Below are 23,231 nucleotides of genomic sequence, written 5' to 3' on the forward strand. Positions count from 1 at the left end.
ATCACATGCCAACACAAATGTCACATGTCACAAATTTAATGCAGACTGTACCCACAGTGTCTTATTTGAATGAAGAAAGAACTGTGCTCCTAATTTATTGACTGCATCATTTATGCCAATTGGAGGATGTATATGTGTAACTGTTTTGTTTGGACACGCAGCTTCAAGTGACTCAAGTTCTTTGGAACAGTGGTTCTCCAAGTGAGCTGGGGGAAGTTGGGGGGTGAGGTGAGCTGGGTGAGGTGGGGGGGTGGGGGGAGATGGGGTGATGGCATCTGTCGACATTTTCTAGATGATCCTGGAAATAATGTGAAAGTAATTATGAGGCTGGCTCGGTGCCCGCTGAGAGGTGGGGCAGAGTGTGGCAAATATCACACTAAGAATAGACACAGTGCAATGAGCAGGAGGGGGCACACCCATCTCATTGATACCTGTAAGCAATAACTGTTTTCTTAAAAGCAAACACACTTTCCACTTATCACTTTCATATTGTGAGTATTATATCGTTTCATAATTTAGATGGTGGGTCCGTTTGCAAAGGGATGCTTCCGCGAAAATTGGGAAGCACCTCTTTAAAACAAGGACGAGGTATTAATATGTAACATCCTCGGGAACCTAGCAACAGGAACGCAGTAACAAATAAACAACAGCGTGCTACACAATGATTTGCTCGGATGCCGATACAGGGACAACCTTGGGTCACAACTTTATGAAACACACTAAAGTTAACTTTTTTATTAATCAGAAAGTTCGTTCAGTTACCAAAAAAAAAACTTACGAAACGCTTCAGTTCAAGCAGATAATCTGACAATGAAATTCTGGCGTTTAGAAAGTTCAATGAAAGAGGCATTTGGGAAAGTGTCCCAGCTGTAATAAAACTGGCTGAAGTGTGGGCACCAGCCCGTCAGAAAGACGCAGAGCCACAACTTTCTGTGACGAAACAAAACGGCGACTGTTCCTTAGGAGATTTTCACGTATTTATGACCTAAGATATGTTGAAGACTTCATTCAGGGACTGAGCTTTGTTCCAAGAAATTGATTCTTCAGTTGCTGCTACCAAAGATGGAAGAACAGGAGGTAGGAACCTAAACCCTTTGTGCGCGAATTTCCTTTGCCTTTTGTGTATCTCATCTTCAATGTTTCTGCTATTTAATATGTTTTAATTTTGAATGAGTGACACATAACTTTGCGCTTTCTAGAAGCGGAATTAAAATATAATAGAAGCTACCTAAATTGTCAATCTCAAAATTGCATTAATGCATATTATTTATTGTGTAGCGTGCCTCAATGTATAAATTACATTATTTAAATACATTCAAAACTGCATTGAAAAGGGTTTTCCTAAGCGGGAAAATAACAATATTGCGAGAGGAATTCACTTGATTTTTTTCCCCTGTAAAATGCGCTCAAATTTCTAAATTTAATTTGTTAACTCGTCATATTTTGCATCTGTTTTTATACCCCAATACATTGTCGGGTAATACACCCAGAATGTTTCTATACTCGTAATTATACAGGAACTTAGTAACAAGCAAGTTGCTTGGCACCAGTGGGCAGAACTGGCCAAACAGATCAATACGAGAAGCATTGAACCTATGACCTGGCTGCAATGCTGTAAGAAGCGTAATGATCTGAGCAGGGCTGCAAACGGAAGCCTCCCAGTTCCTATCTCTGTTACTCTCCTGCACCGTGTGTAGACCCCGCACATTCCCTCTATTGCTCCCCACCACTTTCATTCAGTCACAGCAACACACTTCATTGAACCAGCTTCTGTTGCTGCTGGCACATTCTGCATCTATTACTGTCATCGCAATTACTTCCCTAAACCTGTGCCACCTTTCCCTCACCATTGACGCACACATCCCATAAACTTTCACCAGGTACACACTAACACATGTCCTTTCTCCTTACACGACAAGCTGATACACCATATGTGGGAGCCACCCTCCATCACACGTCTCCATTGGCAGAGGTGGCCATGGAAATTGTGGGCCGTGGGCATGTTAGAAGCGATGTGACTAATGTCACAATGTGACAGGCATCACTTTAAAGTAAAGGTGAGGGGACTTGCTCAATGTTTTGCTATGTTGTAAACACAGTGGCACCAGCAATATGATTGGGGATATAAAACCTGTGTGCTGTAGATAAGGTTAGACAAGTCAGAAAACTGCATTGCAGGTAATTACGCTGGAGCAGATAGAATATTTTGACACGACATCCATGACAAACTGCCTCTTTGTATGCGAGGAAATTGTCTTTGGTCCCTGCCACAAACTCCATTCCTTAGCCACTGACTCTATCCCTCCCCCAGCAACTCTCTGAAACTGAACCCAGATTGTTTGCAACCTTGATGTGATACTTGACTCCAGGATAAACTTCCGGCCACCTATCCACACTATCATTAAGACTATCGATTTCCACCTCTGTAATATTGCCTCACTCCACTCCTGCCTTAGCTCATCTACTGCTGAAACCCTCATCCATGCCTTTGTTACCTCTAGACTTGACTATTCCAATGCACTCTTTTGGCTGGCCTCTGTAACCTTGAGGTCATCCAAAATTCTGTTGCTCAGGTCCTAACTCTCACCAAGTCATGTTCACCTGTCAGCTTTGCACTTGCTGACCTACATTGGCTCTGGGTTAAGCAATGCCTTGATTTTCTCATTCTTGTTTTCAAATCCATCCATGGCCTCACCCCTCCCTATCTCTGTAATTTCCTCCTGCCCCACAGCCCTTCAAGATATCTGCACTCCTTCAGTCCTGGCCTCTTGTACACCTCTTATTTTATTCACCCCCATCATTGACAGTCATGCCTTCAGTTGCCAAGGCCCTGAGCTCTGGTTTTCTCTCCCTAAAATCTTTGCCTCCCCTCCTCTGTTTCTGTTCCTTTTAAGATGCCCCTTAGGCCCGGTATCTGTGGCTTGATATCAAATTTTGGCTTATAACACTCCAGTGAAGCACCTTGGGATATTTTATCATGTTAAAGTTGTTGCTGTTGTTGGAAATGAGCCTTCTGAAAAATCAAATTTGGAAGTCTCTTTGCATGTATATCTGTTTAACATTTATTGCTTCATCCAAGACTCTAATACATCTGCCTTTCACTTTGCCAGACTATTCAATTATTTACAGAAACTGATATCTGGGAATGATAACAAGGCAATGTGTATTCAAATAGCAAACTTGAGAGTGAGGCTAAAGTGATTTATGATAGCCGTTTGAATTGAGAGATAAGATTACAAGCTTGAAATCATTCCCACTTATCACATATTTAAATAATGTTTTTCATGGGATTTTCTGATCAATTTAATTTCCCTTATAGGAAATCAAGAATTTCAATGTTTGCTTAAATGAATTATTACAATTACAAGGCTATGGCAGAAAAAAAAATCAAACAGCTGATTGAAATATAATTTTCTTTACAAACTTTGCAAACAAATAATTTTTCAAACTTGAATTGCAATTTAATATAACTTGTTTCTGATTTCAAGGCTCAGAGGTTAATTATGTGCATGACAACATGTACAGAAGCAGCAATGTTAGAATATGGAGAAGTCCAACACCAAACTTTGTGGGGTATTCTCACATGGCATGGAATCAGTGTAGTCAAGCATAGTCAGTTGTATGGATTCTACAATGAGGCCCTCAGATATAGAACAAAGAACAAAGAAAAGTACAGCACAGGAACAGGCCCTTCGGCCTCCAAGCCTGTGCCGATCATATTGCCTGTCAACTAAAACATTTTGCACTTCCGGGGTCCGTATCCCTCTATTCCCATCCTATTCATGTATTTGTCAAGCTGCCTCTTAAACACCACTACCGTACCTGCTTCCACCACCTCCTCTGGCAGCAAATTCCAGAAACTCACTACCCTCTGCGTAAAAAACTTGCCCCGCACATCTCCTCTAAAGTTTTCTCCTCTCACCTTAAATCTATGTCCCCTAGTAATTGACTCTTCCACCCTGGGAAAAAGCTTCTAACTATCTACTCTGTCCATGCCACTCATAATTTTGTAAACTTCTATCAAGTCGCCCCTCAATCTCTGTCGCTCTAGTGAGAACAATCTGAGTTTCTCCAACCTCTCCTCATAGCTAATAACCTCCAGTCCAGGCAGCATCCTGGTAAACCTCCTCTTCACCCTCTCCAAGGCCTCCATATCCTTCTGGTAATGCGGTGACCAGAATTGCACGCAGTATTCCAAGTGTGGCCTAACCAAGGTTCTATACAGCTGCAGCATGACTTCCCAGCTTTTATACTCAATACCCCTGCCAATAAAGGCAAGCATGCCATATGACTACCTTATCCACCTGCGTTGCCACTTTCAGTGACCTGTGGACCTGTACTCCCAGATCCCTCTGCCCGTCGATGCACTTAAGGGTTCTGCCATTTACTGTATAATTCCTGCCTGTACTAGACCTTCCAAAATGCATTACCTTGCATTTGTCCGGATTAAACTCCATCTGTCATTTCTCCGCCCAAGTCTCCAACCGACCTATATCCCATTGTATCCTTTGACAATCCTCTTCACTTTCTGCAACTCCTCCAACCTTAGTGTCGTCTGCAAACTTACTAATTAGCCCAGTTACATTTTCCTCCAAATTATTTATGTATACCACAAACAGCAAAGGTCCCAGCACTGATCCCTGCAGAACTCCACTAGTCACAGCTCTCCATTCAGAAAAGCACCCTTCCACTGCTACCCTCTGTCTTCTATGACCAAGCCAATTCTGCATCCATCTTGCCAGCTCACCTCTGATCCCGTGCGACTTTACCTTCTGTATCAGTCTGCCATGAGGGACCTTGTCAAAGGCCTTACTGAAATCCATGTATATAACATCCACTGACCTTCCATTGTCGATCATCTTTGTCACTTCCTCGAAAAACTCGATCAAGTTAGTAAGACATGACCTCCCCTTCACAAAACCATGCTGCCTCTCACTAATACATCCATTTGCTTCCAAATGGTAGTAAATCCTGTCACGAAGAATCTTCTCCAATAATTTCCCTACCACTGACGTAAGGCTCACCGGCCTGTAATTTCCTGGATTATCCTGCTACCCTTCTTAAACAATGGAACAACATTGGCCATTCTCCAGTCCTCTGGGACCTCACCCGTAGCCAGTGAGGATACAAAGATTTCTGTCAAGGCCCCAGCAATCTCCTCCCTTGCCTCCCTCAGTACTCTGGGGTAGATCCCATCTGGCCCTGGGGACTTATCCACCTTAATATTCTTCAAGACGCCTAACACCTCCTCTTTTTTGATCTCAACATGATCCAGGCTATCTACACACTCTTCCCTAGACAAATCGACCGCTAAGTCCTTCATATGTAGCCTCTGGTGACAGCTCTGACAGGTTTTGATGGAAGATCAGTTATTATTTTGGCTCTGGGTTCCAACATTTTGTCTCACTTTCAAAGCATTAAGGAGAAGGAGGAAAACAAGGTGTCCTTGTTTTTTAATATATTCATTCATGGGACAGAGGCATCACTGGCTAGGCCAACATTATTGCCCTAACTGTCCTTGAGAACTGAGCAGCTTGCTAGGCCATTTCAGAGGGTGTTGCTGTGGGTCTGGATATCCCCAATATCCCATGGGTCTGCAGAGAGCATTGCTGTGGGTCACATGTAGGCCAGACAAAGACAGCAGATTTTCCTCCCTTAAGGACATTAGTGAACCAGATGGCTTTTTACAGTGATTGATGATGGTTTCATGGTCATTATTAGACTTTTAATTTCAGATTTTTATTGAATTCAAATCTCATCATCTGCTGTGGTGGGATTTGAACCTGTGTCCCCAGAACATTACCCTGGGTCTCTGGATTGCTAGTCCAGTGACAATACCACTACACTACTGCCACCCACCAGATGTGAAGATCTGCATAACATAGTTCCTGTCATTGCACATTAGTTGTACATTGAATGAGTGGAAGCCCTTCCTGCTTAGGAATAGTCCGGAATCTCCATATGTGTAGTATGTAAGGCTTTGTGGGCACAACCACAGATGTCCTGTACTTATGGGAATCAAGCTATTCTTGCTTTGCTATCTTCCTGGGGAAATTAAGACATTTATAATGTTTAGTGAGGAGCACATCCATCACCTGTTTGATGCATCACCAATTGCAGCTTGAATTGACCTGGAGGCCTAGAAATACAGAGCCATGGCCAATGATCTGTGCAGCCCTCATCCTGGGCTGTAGTTGATGCTGCAACAGGTGACATAGCTCTGTCAGAGCCTCCCTGGTGAAAGGATTGCAACAGAAAAGTTGAAAAATCTACCTAGTCAGAGCAGTGGTATTCAAACCTTGAACAGACTGAGGCTTTTGAGGGAAAAATGTTTGGCATGAAATAGAAAACCACTAGATTTCTAGAGGCAGCTCGGTAATTGAGATATGGGACTTTCAATCTGAGATCAGAGGAAGTAGTGTGACCATGAACACAATGGATAAAGAAGGACTAAGGGTAAATCCATCAAAAATTAGAGGCAGTTGCTGTTGTTTCTACTTATGTGAAATATAAAGGAATTGCCTATGAGGAATTGGAATTGCTCCTTTGAAAGGCTTTAAGGAAATCAAGATATAGTGAAATCAACCGTAGCATTGCAGGAGGATTGGAGGATGTGCTCACTGAGGGCACGAGGAAGAAAGTTGATGAATGAAAGTGAAATCATCAGCAAAACAGTAGATAGAATTAGGTGATAAGCAGAGATGGTCATTGATATGAAGAGATAACACAATGGAGGAGAGGATAAACAAGTCAGAGATGGGCCATCAACTACAGCAATTTGAGAGGAAATTCTGTAGCCGTGGGCAATTCTTTGGTGGAAGACCATATGATAGTAACTTGTTTGGAAATGGACCGTGCCAGATTCTGATGTTTTGGAGGCATCCAAGGGAAAAACAGATAACTCATCAAAACGTTCAACAGCAGAGATTCACACGTGTGAATCATAGGCACAAGATCACCAGTGGAACTAACATGTTGAAAATCATGCTGGCTGTCAGGAATTAGGCTAGAATCTTGCAAAATAAATTTTATTTCTAATGAGCTTATTTTTGTTTTAGAACTTACAACAAATTGTCAAGTGTATTGATTGTGCCAATGTCACCTCGGTGTTTCTGATGTTCAGACATGGAAACATGGGCTGGAATTCCACCCCCACCCTCCCCCCTTCCCCCCGGCCCCGGAGCGGGCTGGCAGGCAGAAGGTATAAGATCAGGTGGGATGGCAGGGTGCACCATGCCCATCACATACCCACTGCTGCTCGTAAAATAGCAGTGGTGGGGGAGGCATTGGGTGGCCACCTAGCTCTTGGGCCAATTAGGGCCCTTATGTGGCCAATTAATGGTCACTTAAGAACCTCTTCCTGCCATCACTGCTATTTTACCAGCAGTGGGGGCTGCCCATGCCATGTGGTAAACCTTGTTGAAGGTGGAGGGAAGCTTCAGTCCTGTATGGGCACCCTGTTCTAAACAGAGGCCCCCACCCTCATGGTACTACTCACCCTTGCATGTTTACCCTCCCAAATGTGGCCCCCAGTCTCCCTCCCTGGACATCCCAGACTGGCTGCAGTGAAACCCTCTCACTTACATGGGTGTCTGGCTCCAGTGATGATCGTCATTGGGGACAGGCTGCAGTTCCAGCTGTGGCCACTGCTCCCAATGGTGCTGCTGGGACTAGAGAGCCATATGATTGGCTGGTAGCTCTTTGAAACTCTTTCGAGTTATCAACAGTCACAGATTGCAACTCTTTCGAGTACAATCACAGTTCTTGGTTTTCCAGGAGTGGGACATGAACCCACAACCCTCTGATTCAAAGGCGAGGGTGCTATGAACTGAGCCACAGCTGACACCTCAAAAGATTTGGTAGCTCTTTGAAGTGGGACTTCCTCCCAGATGGGGGCGGGAAGTCTAATCCTGAACCAATTAATATCCTAATGACTGTTAAATCAACTCAGGGCTTCCCAGCCACACAAAGGCAGGCTTCCCCCTGACTTCTAAGCCGGGGTTAGAGTCACCGTCTCCAAGTGAAATTCTGCCCATGGTAGGTAGTTACTTAGCCTCAGCTTCCATAAGCCTCAGCTTATGATTATGATATTGAGAGCAATGACTTGTAGGTTAAACAAGAACATTTAATGCTTCTGCACCTAAATTTGAAAATGACAAGAAGATGGTGATCTTGCTCAGGAGGCCAGCCATTTCATGATGGATTTCAAACATAAAACAAATTTAGATTTAGTATATAATCTTTTTCTTTCTTATGTATAAAAAAGTACAAGGCTGTCCATTTTAATTAGGGAGAAAGGTGTTATTATAAGTCCTTCCCCACTGATTTTCTATCAATTCAAGATTTTCTGAAGTCAGGTTTATAAAAAAAAGCAGATACCCTTATATTATCAAACTGACTGATTAGTTTGTCACAAGTTAATGGAAAACTGAAATTGTATGTTCAGGGGCAAGCCTCATAAAATACCTTATGTAATAGCTTTGTCTTTTGTCACTGAAGTATATAAATTTAGAAGTACAGAAAACTTAGACACTAAAGCTCAGCTACGGTATCAAAAGTTCTGTTTTATTAATTCTTAAATTGAGTTTTATGAGAGTAGATTTATTAGTGAAGATTCATGTAAGACTGAATTGTTGAGAAGCAAATAACACTGTTGTTGACTTTAGTCACAGGATCTCCCTATACTTCACAGTAGTTATACAAGAGGGTTGCCTGGGTTACCACCTCTGCCTCCTGACCACTGTAACAAAACTTCAGAATTATATAAGGTAAATGATTTTTGTAGTGAGAAAAGTATTAATTCAGATATCAGATATACCACTTTATTATCATAGGTGAAGATCAATTAAAGTCAATCTGTAGAAATAACTTGCAAGGATATTGTGGGGTACAGTGCTTTATGCTTAATTATTTAAAATATAATCTGAAATGAATTTTTGAAAACCAAGTCAAAATGCTGGTGCTGCCTCTGATTTACTAGTGTCTCAGTAATATTTTCAGACAGGCTTATTCATTAATCAGCCCTCCTGGTGATCCACATTGTTCACTCTTCACCTCATCATATTTCTGAATTTTCTGGTTATTTTTTCAGAGAAAGGATTTGGAAAATGTTATTTTTGATCAAAAGCCGAGTGTATTCTCACAAGTTTCAGAAAAGAGACTACCAGCTACAAAGTGGCTAATGTACTAAACAGCTCTTTCAGAGCCTGAACAACACGCGATTCAATAGTTTTTCCTGATTTTCAGAAAGACGCCTTGCAATATGACTTTGGAAAACCCTGTGTGTTGGCCTGTGAGAAAGACTTTTAAAAGTCAGAACGAAAAGACCAGAAAGAAAGTCTGTCTGGTTTTGGAATCAGGGGTTGCAGACACAGTTGGACAGACTGAAGGAGGCTGTGAAAGGAGAGTTGTTTAACCAGGAGATCGTACAACAAAATGCAGAGAAGTTATTCTCGTTAGGTTAAGTAACCTGACTCACCAAATTGGGATAGCACAAAGTATTCCTTATTTTATATCATTATGTGAACATACATTGTACCAATTGAACTATGCAGCTTTAATCAGAACCTATTACTCTGTATGTTTCTCCTTGCTATGGAACGAAAACTGAAATGAACCCAATTCAGCCTCAACAAGTGCTGATCGGGTCTGCCTTTGGAGAGATTGAAAAGTACATGGGCTGAAGTTATGTCCAAATCACAAGAGAGTCTAATTATTCTACTCCACAACCTTACTATTGTGCTAGTAGCAGTTAGCAGTTTGAGACAACTCCCTTTGGAGTAAATTGCTCATGGGCTTGACCCAGTTGAAACTGACAATGAAGATAAAGTAACTACAGCAGAGACTGTATATGTTGCAAGTTTTTGGGGTAAAATTGAAACTTCTATCTTAAGGGTAAGTAAACTGATGCATCAAGTGAGGACATGTGTTCCAATCCCCTTGACAGAACAGAGGAATCAAGTTAATCAGAGGTATATCTTTTAGCCTTCTGAGGAAAAGCATTTCTACCAAAGCTTTTTGAAAATATATATACTATCTGGATATAAAATGTACCTGAACTTAAATTTCATTTTACTAGAATATGTTGGATAAAGCTTGACAACAGTGTCTTATTTAGCAGTCTTTTTTAGAGCGCTATGGTTAAAGGTTGCTGACAGTTGTTTCCCTGGAACACGTGAGGGTGACTTTAACCCCTACCAAGATGCGAGGGGTGGAGATTGCACTTGCTGGCCATAGCTTGAGGCCTGGGGATCTCCCCTATATGTTGTGGTTAGTCGAGCACCTAAAATGGGTGGAAAGCACCAGCTGCCCAGTGGGCATGAGAGAAACTCAAAGGATGACTCATTGGTAAGCTGGTAAATTATGCAGTTGCTGGGCAGGTTTTTAATTGGCTATGGTTAAACTCGCAGTATGTACAAAGGAATGATGGATCTTTCTGACTGCCATTCTTGTTAATGGCATGTTAACGGCACCCTCAGCCATGGTGACATATCTGAATTTAATATGTCAAGCAAACCAACTTATTCCAAAAAAAAGACAATAGTGTTACTAATCAAAACAAATCAAAAGGATCTCATCTAGGGTCAACACAAAAGCACCAGTGATAAACCTGTGGTGTGCCTAAGGTGCCTTATGTTTACGTTTCCGGGTGTTACGTCTTGGTGCTGCCTCATCGCTCGGAGTGACATCTGAGACAGCCTGCTGACTCTGCTGTCCTGTTGCCCTCGATGACCTTGGCGGCCGTTCTCTGGCCCATGGAGCCAGTACTGGCCCTGCCTGGGAGGGAACTGCCAGTTCCACAGCTGGCATCTCCCCAGTCGTCACAGCCTCACTGGATGCTACGGTCACTGGGAGAGGGGCGGAGGAACTGCAGCCCTCATCCAGACCGCACTGAGAGGTGCCCACAGAGACGCCAGGCAGTTGCTGCGCTGACGTGAGGTCGCTTCGGACCTCCCTACTCACCGTGGATGGATGGGCACCGAGCTGGAAAAGTTGGTGCCCAGACCATCTCCCACACTGACACCAGCTGAGGTCAATGCCAATGTGAGGGCTTGCTGGTCAGACCGCATCCCCAGGAAGCCCTGACGGGTCTCCTGGAGTAGTCTCTCCACGAGAGTTGCCATGGACTCCATGGAGGACGAATGGCGCTCGGACATGTGGCTCATTGCTTCGGCGATCGTCCGCGTAGACTCCTCCACCACAGAGACCAAGCCAAGCATAGCCTCATGTATCTCCCCCAGATGTTCCCGCACACCCGGCCTCATTTTCTGTCCCTGCTGCGTCGTGGACGACTCCAGAGAGACATCATCAGGCACCGACTGAGCATGTGCCTGGTCCCCTGCAGTCCTCCAGCTGCTGGCACCATGGGCACTCTCTGTCTCTGCCAGCTCCTCCAGCGACTGTGAAGTGCCCTCACCACTGTGCCCTGGGACATGAGCCGATGTTCTAATTCCCATCGAGGTGCTAGCATCTGCGCAGGTGCCTGCCTCACAGAAATGGTGTGACGCTGGTGAGACTTCAGGCCCCTCAGGTGTGAGAGGGGGCCTCTGCTGCTCCTCCTCCCGGCCCTGCTCCGATGATGCTGAAAGGAAGAACAGGGACAGTGGATCAGTTAATGTGGAGACAATGACAAAGTACATCCCTGTACCCCGGATCATTATATGCTCATCCTTCCATAACCAATAGTCAAGCCAAGTTGCAAAATTAAATCAATTAACATTCAGCAGTGTTATGGGAGAACAATGCTGACCTCACTTGGGCATACATACCTGGCTATGGCACCCCAGCCTCACCGACACCAGTGGACCTGGGCGCATGGCGCCTCTCCAGATCCAGGGCCTCCTACTCGAAGCAGCTAAGAATGATGATCTGCGCCTGGCCGCCGCCAGTCCTCATATGATCTGCCGCATTATGAGCATTCTTCTCCTGAAAATGAGAGACGAGCATTGATTAGTGCAAATTGCACATGGAGTCTCTTCATGCACAGCCCACCACAACCAGAGTGGGACATATCAGGGGTCCAGTGACTCCTCTCCCCGCTGCTGCCGAACACACACTCGCACAACGATGCTGGACCTATTTCCCACCCCCCCACCCCCCCTTGGACACTTGCTGCCTACATCACATTAGGAACCACATGGTATATCCTTCCATAGCAAGGAGGCGCAAGCACATGGAGTGCAGAGCGCAGCAGATGGTTCGTTGCCACGCCACCTTGAAGCTCCCCTCCCAGCATGTCATCACCCTGACTTGGACATGCCCTGGAGTTCAAACACAGCGCCTAGGTGCAGCTCCTCCAGGTTACCCCCAAACCAATAAAGTGGGACTCAGCGTAGCACAATCTGCGGGGGCAAAACCCATCTCTTCATCACCCTCTCAGGATGACCTCAGCATGGGCAATATCTGCTGGCCCACCCAGCAAAGGACAAATATCGTCAATGATTCAATGCAGTCACCACACTCAGACTTGTGGGGGTGGAGGGGACAGCAGGGGGGGGGTAAGCTGACCTGTTGGGTTAAATGCCCAATGCCAACATGGTTCTCATCCTGCCAGAGCACAACAAGTCGTTAAAGCGCTTGCGACACTGGATCCAAATGCGCCGCACCACGTCGCGGGAGCTCACCACCTCTGCCACCTCCCCCCAGGCACATTTCGTCACGTAGGGGGGGCCTCCTCCTCCTGTCAGAGGAAACCAGCACCTCCCGCCGTGCTGCCACCTTCTCGAGTAGGGCAGCAAGGCAGGCATCTGAAAAACAAGGGGCACACTGGCCCCCCCGCCCTACCCTCTGGCCTGGCCTGTCCCGCTGCCCTACCCTCCAGCCTAACCTGCTCCGCTGGCCTACCTTCCGGACTGGCCTGCTCACCAGAAGCCCTCTGTTGAGCCCTTCCACTTGCCATTGTGGGCATCCTTGCAAAGGCTGCCTGCGCTTCACATAAACAGGCCACCGGGTTGTCATCAGACCCGGTGGACAGTGCACTCCCACTGCCGTTCGCACACACTTGCTATCCGCAGGAGTCGCGCATTACGCTGGGCGGGCCTTAAATGGCCCGCCTGCGTAAAATGGCGGCGTGGACCCGATCGCGGGTGGCGATCGGGCCCGCGTCCACTCCCGCTCCACACACACACCACACACACACCCCCCCCCCACCCCCCCCCACCCACCAACCAGAAAATTCAGCCCCTGAGTTTCTGGACTCTGGATATGTATGGCTTACTAAAAGGGGATTAGTCTAGACTTCCAGTGCTTTGAATCTTTAGAACAGAGGAACACAAACAGTTTTTGTGTAAAGTTTTTTAATGTTCTGCTGAGAGCTAGCTGATGAGAGAAGTGACTTAATTCGACATATGTTTTGTTTGTATTTTATATAACACCAGTCTGACCACATGTGCTTCCAGTTTCCATGTTCACTGCTACATTTCGTTGAAAACAATTCGCCTTTCAAAACCTTTAATTCCATTCTCAGCATCTCCTCTGGTGATCTAGCTCACTTTTGCCATCTTTCCATGTTTAGAAGCTTCAACACAAACATACATTGCATTTCCCCATCGTAGATGTATTGATGCACCCATCCTCTGTACCATCAAGCTATCTTATTTTGGTTGAGGTTCATAGATTTAAGGTTCAACCCTCCAGTGCTGTTTTCTCGGGCTCGTTGGAGACTTTAGTGCATTCGAACATAAATTGTTTACTTATCGGTACGTTTGCAAATTCCAATGCAAGTCTCTGAGAAACTCTCAAAAGGAATGTTACAGTTTTAAAGCAGCCACTGGCCTGTTAATTTCTTAAGGAATATAACACAGTGTATAACACATTTTGCTGTTTTGTTTGAACTTTTTGACCTCAGTCAAAATTTAATCTTTTCAGAACTCCAAACAATCATATTATAAAATGAACTCAGAAACATTTGAATAAAAGAAAATAGGAATGATCCAAGTTTTCAAGTTGGTATGAAGAATCTTCAGTGAAACAACGGCACTGTATGGAATTTATTAGCATACAGTGTCTGCCATGTAGCACCGATGTGCTTTGTTTTCAGTACCAATGGTGCAGTTAGCTCAGTTGCATTTATTAAGTGCAAGTTGCTATGGGCACAGCCAGTGGTCACTACTGCCAAGAGTCCCAGTGTAGGTTGCTGCAGGCAGACAAGGAAGTAGTTTGGCCAGATTATTAAGCCCTACAGAGGAAACAACTATTTATCAAACCTTGTAACCCGCACATTCACTGTACAAAAGTACCTAATGTGAGAACCAGGCAGAATTTTGTTGTGCTTTTTAATTCCTGTTTTTAATTTTTACAACACTGTTGTCTGTTTTGCTTTGTTGTTCTTTTTAAAAGCCAGGAAACAGGATCAAACCATCTGAAGCAGCACTGCTACTACAACACGCCTGGTATTGTAAAGAAATATGAGAGTACATCAACAGACTGCTCTAATTGATTGCATGGACAAATAGGCCTTAGTACTGTTTCTCATCATTTTGTTTCTTCCCATGATTTAGCTGTGTTGGAAAATATTTCATTACTGAAAGTTGCATTAACTTCATTACGACCATAATCTTGAGATTATCACCTGGTGCTAGCATGTCTTGTACTTTTCACCAGGATTGTATGTATTGCATCCAGTAGTTGGGAGGAGTACTGATTGGCAGCATTTGTTGCTGAAATTTTGACTACTGGAGTCCTGGTTTTTAGATTTATTTTTCCTGCCGGTTTTTTTTTCCCTTGGATGTTTCTGGTTTGGGGATTTTGCTGTTATGTTATGAGTTCTTGTGTGCAGAACAATTTAGCCTAGCATGCCTTGGGCAAAGAATAAAGCTTTTTTTTTTGGATTAAGCATAGAATTTTCACTATGCTGCCTTCCTGTCATTTCAAAAGACTAAACTACCAAAAGGTTTATTCATTGTTATGAGTAACAGCCAGTTGTTGAAGTCAGTTCACCTAACAGCAACTTTGAACCAGTTCATGAAGGGGTTAAACAGACAGCCAGGTCAGTAAGTCCTTATCATTTCCTGTCAGCAGCCCAAGGTGACCCTGCACTTCCTCCATCCGACAGGCTTTTCCATAAACCATTTTGACTGTGGAAACAGAGGCAGCCATTAATGTTGTTTTTAAGCTATCCATCAGGAACTATGGTCGGATGATTGCGGGAGGATGTTTGAAGTCAAGATTTGGCCAACTTGGCGCAGCGCAGCCACAAAGACGCACTGCAGTGGCATGCTGCTGTCCGCAACTGACATAAAAGCGCACACAATCATGATTGAAAATTTGAAAGTTAAAGTGAGTAAATTATTTGGAGTCAGTTTTGACCGAGTGCTGACATACAAAATTGGTTGAGCTCAAATTGATGGTGTGGTCATGACCACTCCGTTTCCACTATCCATTAGGGTTAGGTTTAATATTTATTAAACTAAGTAATAGACACTACCATAATAACCTTTATTTGCTTGGTTGTACTGAACTTGAGTATTGCTGAGAAAAGAGACATGCTGGTGAAGCTTTTTAACTTGCACTCTTCAGGATGGATGCAAGAATGCCAAATTTCAAAGGGAGCAACAATTTATACTGCATGGGAAAAGGGTGCTGATTGATTGTCAAGCCAACTCCGTTGGTCAAGGTGTTGTGATGGAGAATGCATCTTGTCCCCCACACTTCTGTTTAATTCAAAAAAGGGAAATGCCTGTACATGTTCCTTTTGCCTGCAGAGGATGGGTCCCTGCGTATGAAGACATGTAGCTTCTAGCAAGTGTAAATGAGCCGCATTGCAAGCCCAACTGATAAACTTAAGTTGAATATTTGTGTAATTCATAGCACACTCTCTTAATATTCTTATAGAAACCTGGAGGACCTTTAAATGGATGTTTTCTAATCAATCATCAGCTGCTTTTAATAATAACCGGACGACAGTGATGCTCTTCTGAATAAATTTTCATTTTTGCATAAAATCTTGTACAGGAAAATAGAGTGAGCCAGTGTCTAGTTCATTGTATTCACTTACGTAGGATGCATTTGAAAATTTTACTGACATGCAGTTTTATTGAAGGTTCTGTATCTATAACCTATTTGCTTTTCAGACTGTATTGCGTCATAGCCGTCATCCTCCTATAATGCAGGATATATCATGGCCTTTGGCGATTCCATTCAAAGAGCAACGCTACTATAGAAGCCCAAGTGAATCAATAGGCAATAACTACACGCCAACAGCAAGCAACCTGAAAATTAAAAATTTGAAGAATGCGTTCCGAGCTGACAAGGTGGCTCCAGCAATGCCGTCCTGCGCAATGAAATATTATCGTATCTTTTCATGAAGGGAGTGAGAAATAATTCAAAAATGCTAGGTTTGTTGATGCATTTTCTTTATCCCCGAGAAGTACAAATAGCCATTCGTCATTTTTGTCATTGCAGAGCTGCATAAACGAACAAAGGGATGTCTCTGTCACAAAATGGGATGTTTTTATGCAACTTGTGCCATAATTGTGTCACAGTATTTGATCACAAAAAGACATGTTGAGCACTTTTGTTTTAAAGGCACAATACATGCATTATTTGAAGAACACATATATATGTGATCTACAAAAGCTTCCCGAGACTCTGTGAAATGGCAGTGGTAAATAATTTCTTCTTTCCAAATAGTCAATGGGCCAGGTAAAATCTGAAACCAAGATCATCATTCAAAGGGATGCTTGTCAACTGAAAGCCATGTAACAAAATGTTCCCACACTTCTTCCTCTTCAGGTTTATTTTTTGTTCCTTTTATTGGTCATAAAGTGACCATTTTTCCACTGTAGGAGGAAAGTAAGCAATGAAAAAGACTGCATCTTGTTTATTCGCTTAGAACACTTTTGCAAAGTTCTCCCATAGTTTTGGGAGCTGTTTATTTATAGATTTTTTTTTTTTTGCCTTCATATTCTGCTTGCAGAAACTGTTTCCTTTCAAACAACCCTCGTCACAAATGTGTGCTACATAAAATTTGTCAGGAAAGGACAAAAAAAATCAATGACATTGGACTGTCCAACATGAAAATTGGAAGGACAAAGAATCCACGGCCATTTATCCTTTCTTGAAGTTGAAGCTTAAAATAGACCCCATAAAGAGAGCTTACCATTGGGTTTAAATTTTGGATTATCTCCAGCAAAATAAATGATAGTTCATCAATCAAATAAGTCACCGTTGACAACAGATAGAGGAAAACACCGCAATAGCCAGGGAAGGAGTTGACATTACTGCTTGTGGGTACCGTCAATGTTAGCTATTGATGCCATAGATTTCCTGAAAGTTGCATGTATATCACCACTCACATTCAGGCTTTGGATGGAAGAGAAGATTCCAGCTTAAATAAACTAAAACCTCAGACAGGTTCCCTGATTGACTTTATATGTGTTGCCCTCTCACTTAGTTCCACTATCAGTAATAGAACTTTGAGACGTCTTAGCATTACTCTTTGGAAAGAAAACAAAAGACTTGCATTTATATAACCTCTTTCATTACCACAGGACACCTAGAGCACTTCACAGTCAATGAAGTGCTTTTGAAGTATGGTCACTGTTGTAATGCAGGAAACATGGCAACCAATTTGCACACAGCAAACTCCCACAAATAGCAATAGCCGGATAGTCTGTTTATTTTGTGAAGTTGGTTGCGGGATAAGTATTAACCAGGACACCAAGGATAATTCCCTTTTCTTCAAAAAAATGCCATGGAATCTTTTACATCTACCATAAGAGGACAGATAGGGCATTGGTTTAACATCTCAACTGAAAGACAGCACCAACTGACCAATGCAGCATTCCATCAGTACTGCACTGGAGTGTCAGCCTTGATTTTTGTGCTCAAGTGGGACTTGAACCCAATTCCTTCTGATTCAGAGGCAAGACTCAACTACTACTGCTGTCTGTCCCTTGAAATGAGGAGTATGTTTCCATGGAGTACAGCTTGTGGCAAGAACCAGCGTGTGAAGTTTTTTGATGTGGGGAGGCTAGTGTGCAGCAGCTACCACACGTGGGGCTTTGGCTGACCAGAAGACTCTCCCGCTCCTACTGCCTGCCGTAGGCATGATGGAAGGATGGGCAGGTTGATAATCAACCTGTTTGGCCACGTTATGCATGCACCTTCTGTAGCCATCAAGTCCCAGAGTGGGAGTTGGAATCTGGAGCTTCTGGCTCAGAGACAGGAATGTGAGCCACTGCACTCCATGACCTCCATGCAAGAGTACTACCAATTGAGCCAAGGCTGATGCTCTGGAAATGCCTAACACCCTTCACTTACTTTCTATATTACTCTTTGAAAGCTTTCTCAAAAGCGATCTCATCAACTATATCTTTGCTTCTAATTCATCTTATTCTGTTGGTGACTTTTCCTTCTCCGTGAAGCGCTTCAGGGCATTTTGTTACATGAAAGAGCTGGGTGAATGTTAAGTTGTTGCCTTATTGGAACTTATGGCTCACATGGAATTTGCACAGCAGCTGGCCTCATCTTTGGAGTGCATCAAGTCCTTTGGATATAACAACGATACCAATTGGAAGCTGCTACATGAAGGGGAAAGTTAAGGATACAAATAAGCAAAGATACTGATAGGCAGTGAATTTTCTCAGTTTCGGTTGACTTGGAAGATCAATGGAAATCCCGTTTACGTATATAAATGGGGCACTTGCTGATCTACTGCCAAATTTATGCTGGTTAATTGGGAGAACCATGGAAGAAATTCCTAGCTAAATAAATAAATAAATAGCTAAAGGGACCTTGCTTCTATTATTTTTTATTTTTATTATTATTATTTTATTTATTTATTTATTTATTTTTAAAATTTTATTTTATTTATATTTATTTTTCATGGTTCCTCCAAACATTATGTGTGATTTCTGAAGCATTAGCTTCAGTTGAAAGAGTAATGACCATTGTGGTAACCTGTTTTTCTGGGTTAACCTTAACTGATGCATTCAGCTGCAAAAGCGTATCAACCTGACCTGAAGAGGCGAAGGTTTTCAGCAAGAAACAAGACCATCAGTGAAAGGTAATTTGTCCTTTCATATCTCTTCCGATTGATAGTTTCTAAAATTTCAATTATTTGCTTTATTATTTTTTTGAAACTACAGATGATTTCTTCTGCTTATGAAACAATATGACAGCAATAGCAGAGATAGAGCTTAAAGTACTATAGGCCTGATTTTGCAACTTGTGTTTGTCACTAGTGAGGCTCCAATCTGGCAACACAACCCCTTATAAGTAAGCATATTCCACTGTTCACCTCTATAATCTGCAGTTTTGACAGGATGCAGAAAAGTTAAGTTCAGAATGTATTCAGGACAGCTATTTTTGTATCTATCGAGGTTAGGAGTTCAAATGACTATTGAATTTAATCTGATTTTGATGAGCCTTTGTGATGTTTTCTCTTCCATTGTTGAAGTCCATATCTGCATGGTACCTAGGGAAGAATTCTGACAAAATGCTGCAAATTGTGGTCCGAAGGGATTTTTATCTTTTAGTATTGGACTTAATGCGTTAGACGACAATTTTTAAAATGAGAAGTGTTGCATTTGCCAAGGTCTAGAAATTTGGGGACAAACATTTTTTGGGCACCTCGCCACAGAGTGGTAACAGATTGCACTCAAATGGGGAAATCTAAGGAGCCCAGGAATTTTGGACCTTGAACCTCATTCTCTGTGAAAGGTAGGAGCCCAAACAGTTTTGTGTTACACTTTTCAGGAGAGAGCTTTGCAGGGGTCTGCATGTTGATGGTGAATCTTGGATTGCGATTAGGAGGGGTGGGAGTGCAAGTTTGGGGGGTTGCACGTAGGTCACTGGACCAGGGGTGGTGGTTAATGATAGTGCTAAACCTATTTTTCAATCCATAGCATTGGTTTTCCCAGAAGCAGTAAGTGTTTTTTTCATTATTCATTCTTGGGATGTGGGCGTCACTGGCTAGGTCAGCATTTATTGCCCTTGTTCAGGGGGGGCATATTTTTTTTTAAGAGTCAACCACATTGCTGTCGGTCTGGAGTCACATGTAGGCCAGACCGGGTGAGCACAGCAGATTTCCTAATTCGTGAACCAGTCGGGTTTTTTAAATGAAACAGTTTCACGACTTTTAATTCCAGATATTTATTGAATTCAAATTCCACCATCTGTCATTGTGGGATTTGAACCCAGGTTTCAAACCTGGATTACTAGTCCAGTGACAATACCACTACGCCACTGCCTCCCCAAGCAATGGTGTTGGCCAAAATGCTAAAATATCCCTTTATGCAGACTGTTAGATTTGAATTTGCCTTGCACATCTCAGGATTGGTTTCTTTTTAAGCGAAAGTGGCAAGAGAGAGCAGAAGCAAGTGTTCAGCCAGTTATATACATATGTTAATAAACTTACGCCTGCTTCTAATGTGAGTAAACCATGCTTCTTAATTAGCCTTTGACAAAATGATTCCTGTTGGAGCTTGCACCAGAATGATGTGCGCAGCGTGTTTGCATTTTGGACAAGCCCAGCTGCAATGGAGCCAAATTTCTAACTTCTTGAGTTTTAACATAACAGGATTTTCAAAGTGAAAGGAGAATTTCAAATTACATGCTTGGCTACTGACATTGGTTCAATTTTTTCTTTTTGTTTCTGGCCTTCGGGATATAGATGTAAGCCAAAACGAAATAAAAGTCTAATTTTACTGATAGCCAATTAGGATCTTGTAAATTAAATTTGGTCACCTCACGCTCAACTGTAAATGTAGAACCATAAAGTTATCCATAGTTCATAAATACATGCGGCTTCTGTAATTATTGCCGCAATGATCAGGCTGCTATTTAAAAGAGATTTTAACACTTAAAATGAAAAATAAAACAATCCTGAGATGTGTGGAGTAAACTCAAATCTCATCACTGTGCAATGGGATATTGTGATCACGCAGTACACAAATCAGTTTACTAAATAGATAAAGTTCATATATTGTTGCTTTAATCAGATAATACCAAAGGAGATGACTTGATTTTGTAATTATTAACCTTTTTAAAAAAAAGTCTACGTTTTCCATGATAGTGCTACAGGAGTTTTCTAACTCAGAGCAAACCCCATTCCCCTCTGTGCATTGACCTACATTTTTTTTCCCCTTTATTCAATTATGGGATGCGGGCTTCACTGGCAGGGCCAGTAGTTGTTGCACATTCCCCCTTGAATTGAGTGGCTTGCTCTGCCATTTCAGGGGGCATTTAAGAGTTAACCACATTGCTGGGGGTCTGAAGTCACATCTAGGCCAGACCAGGTAAGGATGGTAGATTTCCTTCCCTAAAGGGAGCATTAGTGAGCCAGAGTTATCATTTACTGATGATTAGCTTTATAATTCCAGATTTGTTAACCAATTTTAAATTCCACCAGCTGCTGTAGTGAGATTTGAACCCATAGTCCCCCAAGCATTAACCTGGGCCTCTGGATTACTAGTTCAGTGACATTACCACTATGCCACCATCTCCTCATATGTTGACTCCTATCAAGCAATGTCTTGATTTTAAAATTCTCAACATTGCTTTCAAATCCCACATGGCGTTGCCCTTCCCTATCTCTGTAATCTCCACCAGCCCCACAAACCCTCTGGGCTATCTGCACTCCTCTAACTCTGGCTTCATGTGCATTCCTAATTATAATCGCTCCATTATTGGTGGCCTTTCCTTTAGTTTCCCAAGCCCCAAACTCTGGAATTTCTTCCCTTCACCTCTCTGGCTCACGACTCCACTTTCCTCCTTTAAGACACTCCTTAAAACATGGCTCTTTGACCAAGCTTTTGGTCATCTGACCTAATGGGTAGAATTTAATGTCTTCCCTGGGACGAGTTTGATAGCAACAGGGGCATTTAATCAGGTGGGTGGGTGACAGGTGGGGACCTCGCCACCTTCTGGCCTCTGCCTGATTAAGTTCGTGGTGTGAAGGCTCGTGGATTGCCTTCCTGCCCCACCACCAATTGAAGCCTTTAAGTGGGCAATTAATGCCCACTTAAGGGCCTCATCCAGTTACTGCTGGTATTCATCCAGGGGGCGGGGGACTCTCCTTGAGGGAAGCCTGAAAATTGCAGACTTCCCTGGGGTGGGGGTGGTTCCCTCGTTCAAAGGCTTTCAGTGCCTGATCAAGGGACCCAGCATCCAGAAGTTAAGGACCCACTGAGACCCTACCCCCTCTGCCAAAACCCCAACCCATGATCCCCCTCCTGCCATTACTCACTTTGTGGGGGCAGATGGTGGTGTAGCAGTAAAGTCACCGGATTAGTAATCTAGAGACCCTGGCTAATCATCTGGGGAGCATGGGTTCAAATCTGACTGCAGCAGCTGGTGGAATTTAAATTCATTTAATAAATCTGGAATAATCTGAGTAATGGTGACCATGGCAACTATTATCAAAAATTGTTGTAAAAACTCATCTGGTTCACTAATGCCCTTTAGGGAGAGAAACGTTCTTACCCAGCCTGGCCTACGTGTGACTCCAGACCCACAGAAATATGATTGACTCTTACCTGCCCTCTGAAATGGCCGAGCAAACCATTCAGTCCAAGGCAGTTAGGAATGAGCAACAAATGCTGGTCAGCAACATCGACATCCCTTGAAAGAATTAAAATAATCTGATCTGTGGCCTGGATCCCTTGGTGATCCTGGGCCTCAATTGGGTGCATTACTGCCAGCAACCACCACCTCCCTGGTGGTGCTGCCAAGCAAGGAAGAACTGCTGGTGCAAGGAAGAACTGCTGGCCTCTGATTGGCCTGATCTGACTCCCTTGGGCCTTTGATTCCGGGGAAGGACCGCCACTACCCAGTTAAGTGCCTCATTGGCAGCTAATGTAAATGTCTTCCTGAAAAGAAGTGAAATGGGGCTCTTGTCGGCTCTCCAGCAGTGGGCGAGACCTCCTTCCCCTACGTTAAATTCCACCCAATATCTCCTTATAAGGGAGGCATAATAGTAATATCACTGCACTAGTATTGCAGAGGCATTCAAATACCACCACCACGGCAACAGACGGAATTTAAATTCATTTAATTAATTCGGAATTGAAAAGAAGTCTTGGCAATGGTGAGATTGTCATTAAAACCCACCTGGTTCACTAATGGCCTTTAGGGAAGGAAATCTGCCATCCTTACCTGGTCTGGTCTACATGTGCTTGTGGACCCACAGCAATGCCCCTCAGTGCCCTCTGAAATAGCCTAACAAGCTGCTCAGTTCAAGAAGGTGGCTCAGCATCACCTTCTCAAGGGGAATTTTGGATGGTTAACAA

The 23,231-nt window shown here is 43.2% G+C and overlaps 1 protein-coding gene across 1 annotated transcript in view; it reads left to right on the top strand.

The window, feature by feature from the left end:
* The first annotated feature begins 828 nt into the window (after positions 1–828).
* Positions 829–23,231, top strand: part of dnah3 (dynein axonemal heavy chain 3) — a 161,850-nt gene continuing 139,447 nt past the window's right edge. Inside the window, exons 1-3 of the mRNA XM_078557671.1 lie at positions 829–1,077; positions 16,071–16,290; positions 18,937–19,006. Coding sequence (XP_078413797.1) covers positions 1,063–1,077; positions 16,071–16,290; positions 18,937–19,006 — 305 coding nt within the window. The 5' untranslated portion in view covers positions 829–1,062. The remainder of the gene's footprint in view (positions 1,078–16,070; positions 16,291–18,936; positions 19,007–23,231) is intronic.

The sequence above is a fragment of the Cetorhinus maximus genome, chromosome 15, assembly GCF_964194155.1.
Source record: "Cetorhinus maximus chromosome 15, sCetMax3.hap1.1, whole genome shotgun sequence".
Classification (NCBI taxonomy): domain Eukaryota; kingdom Metazoa; phylum Chordata; class Chondrichthyes; order Lamniformes; family Cetorhinidae; genus Cetorhinus; species Cetorhinus maximus.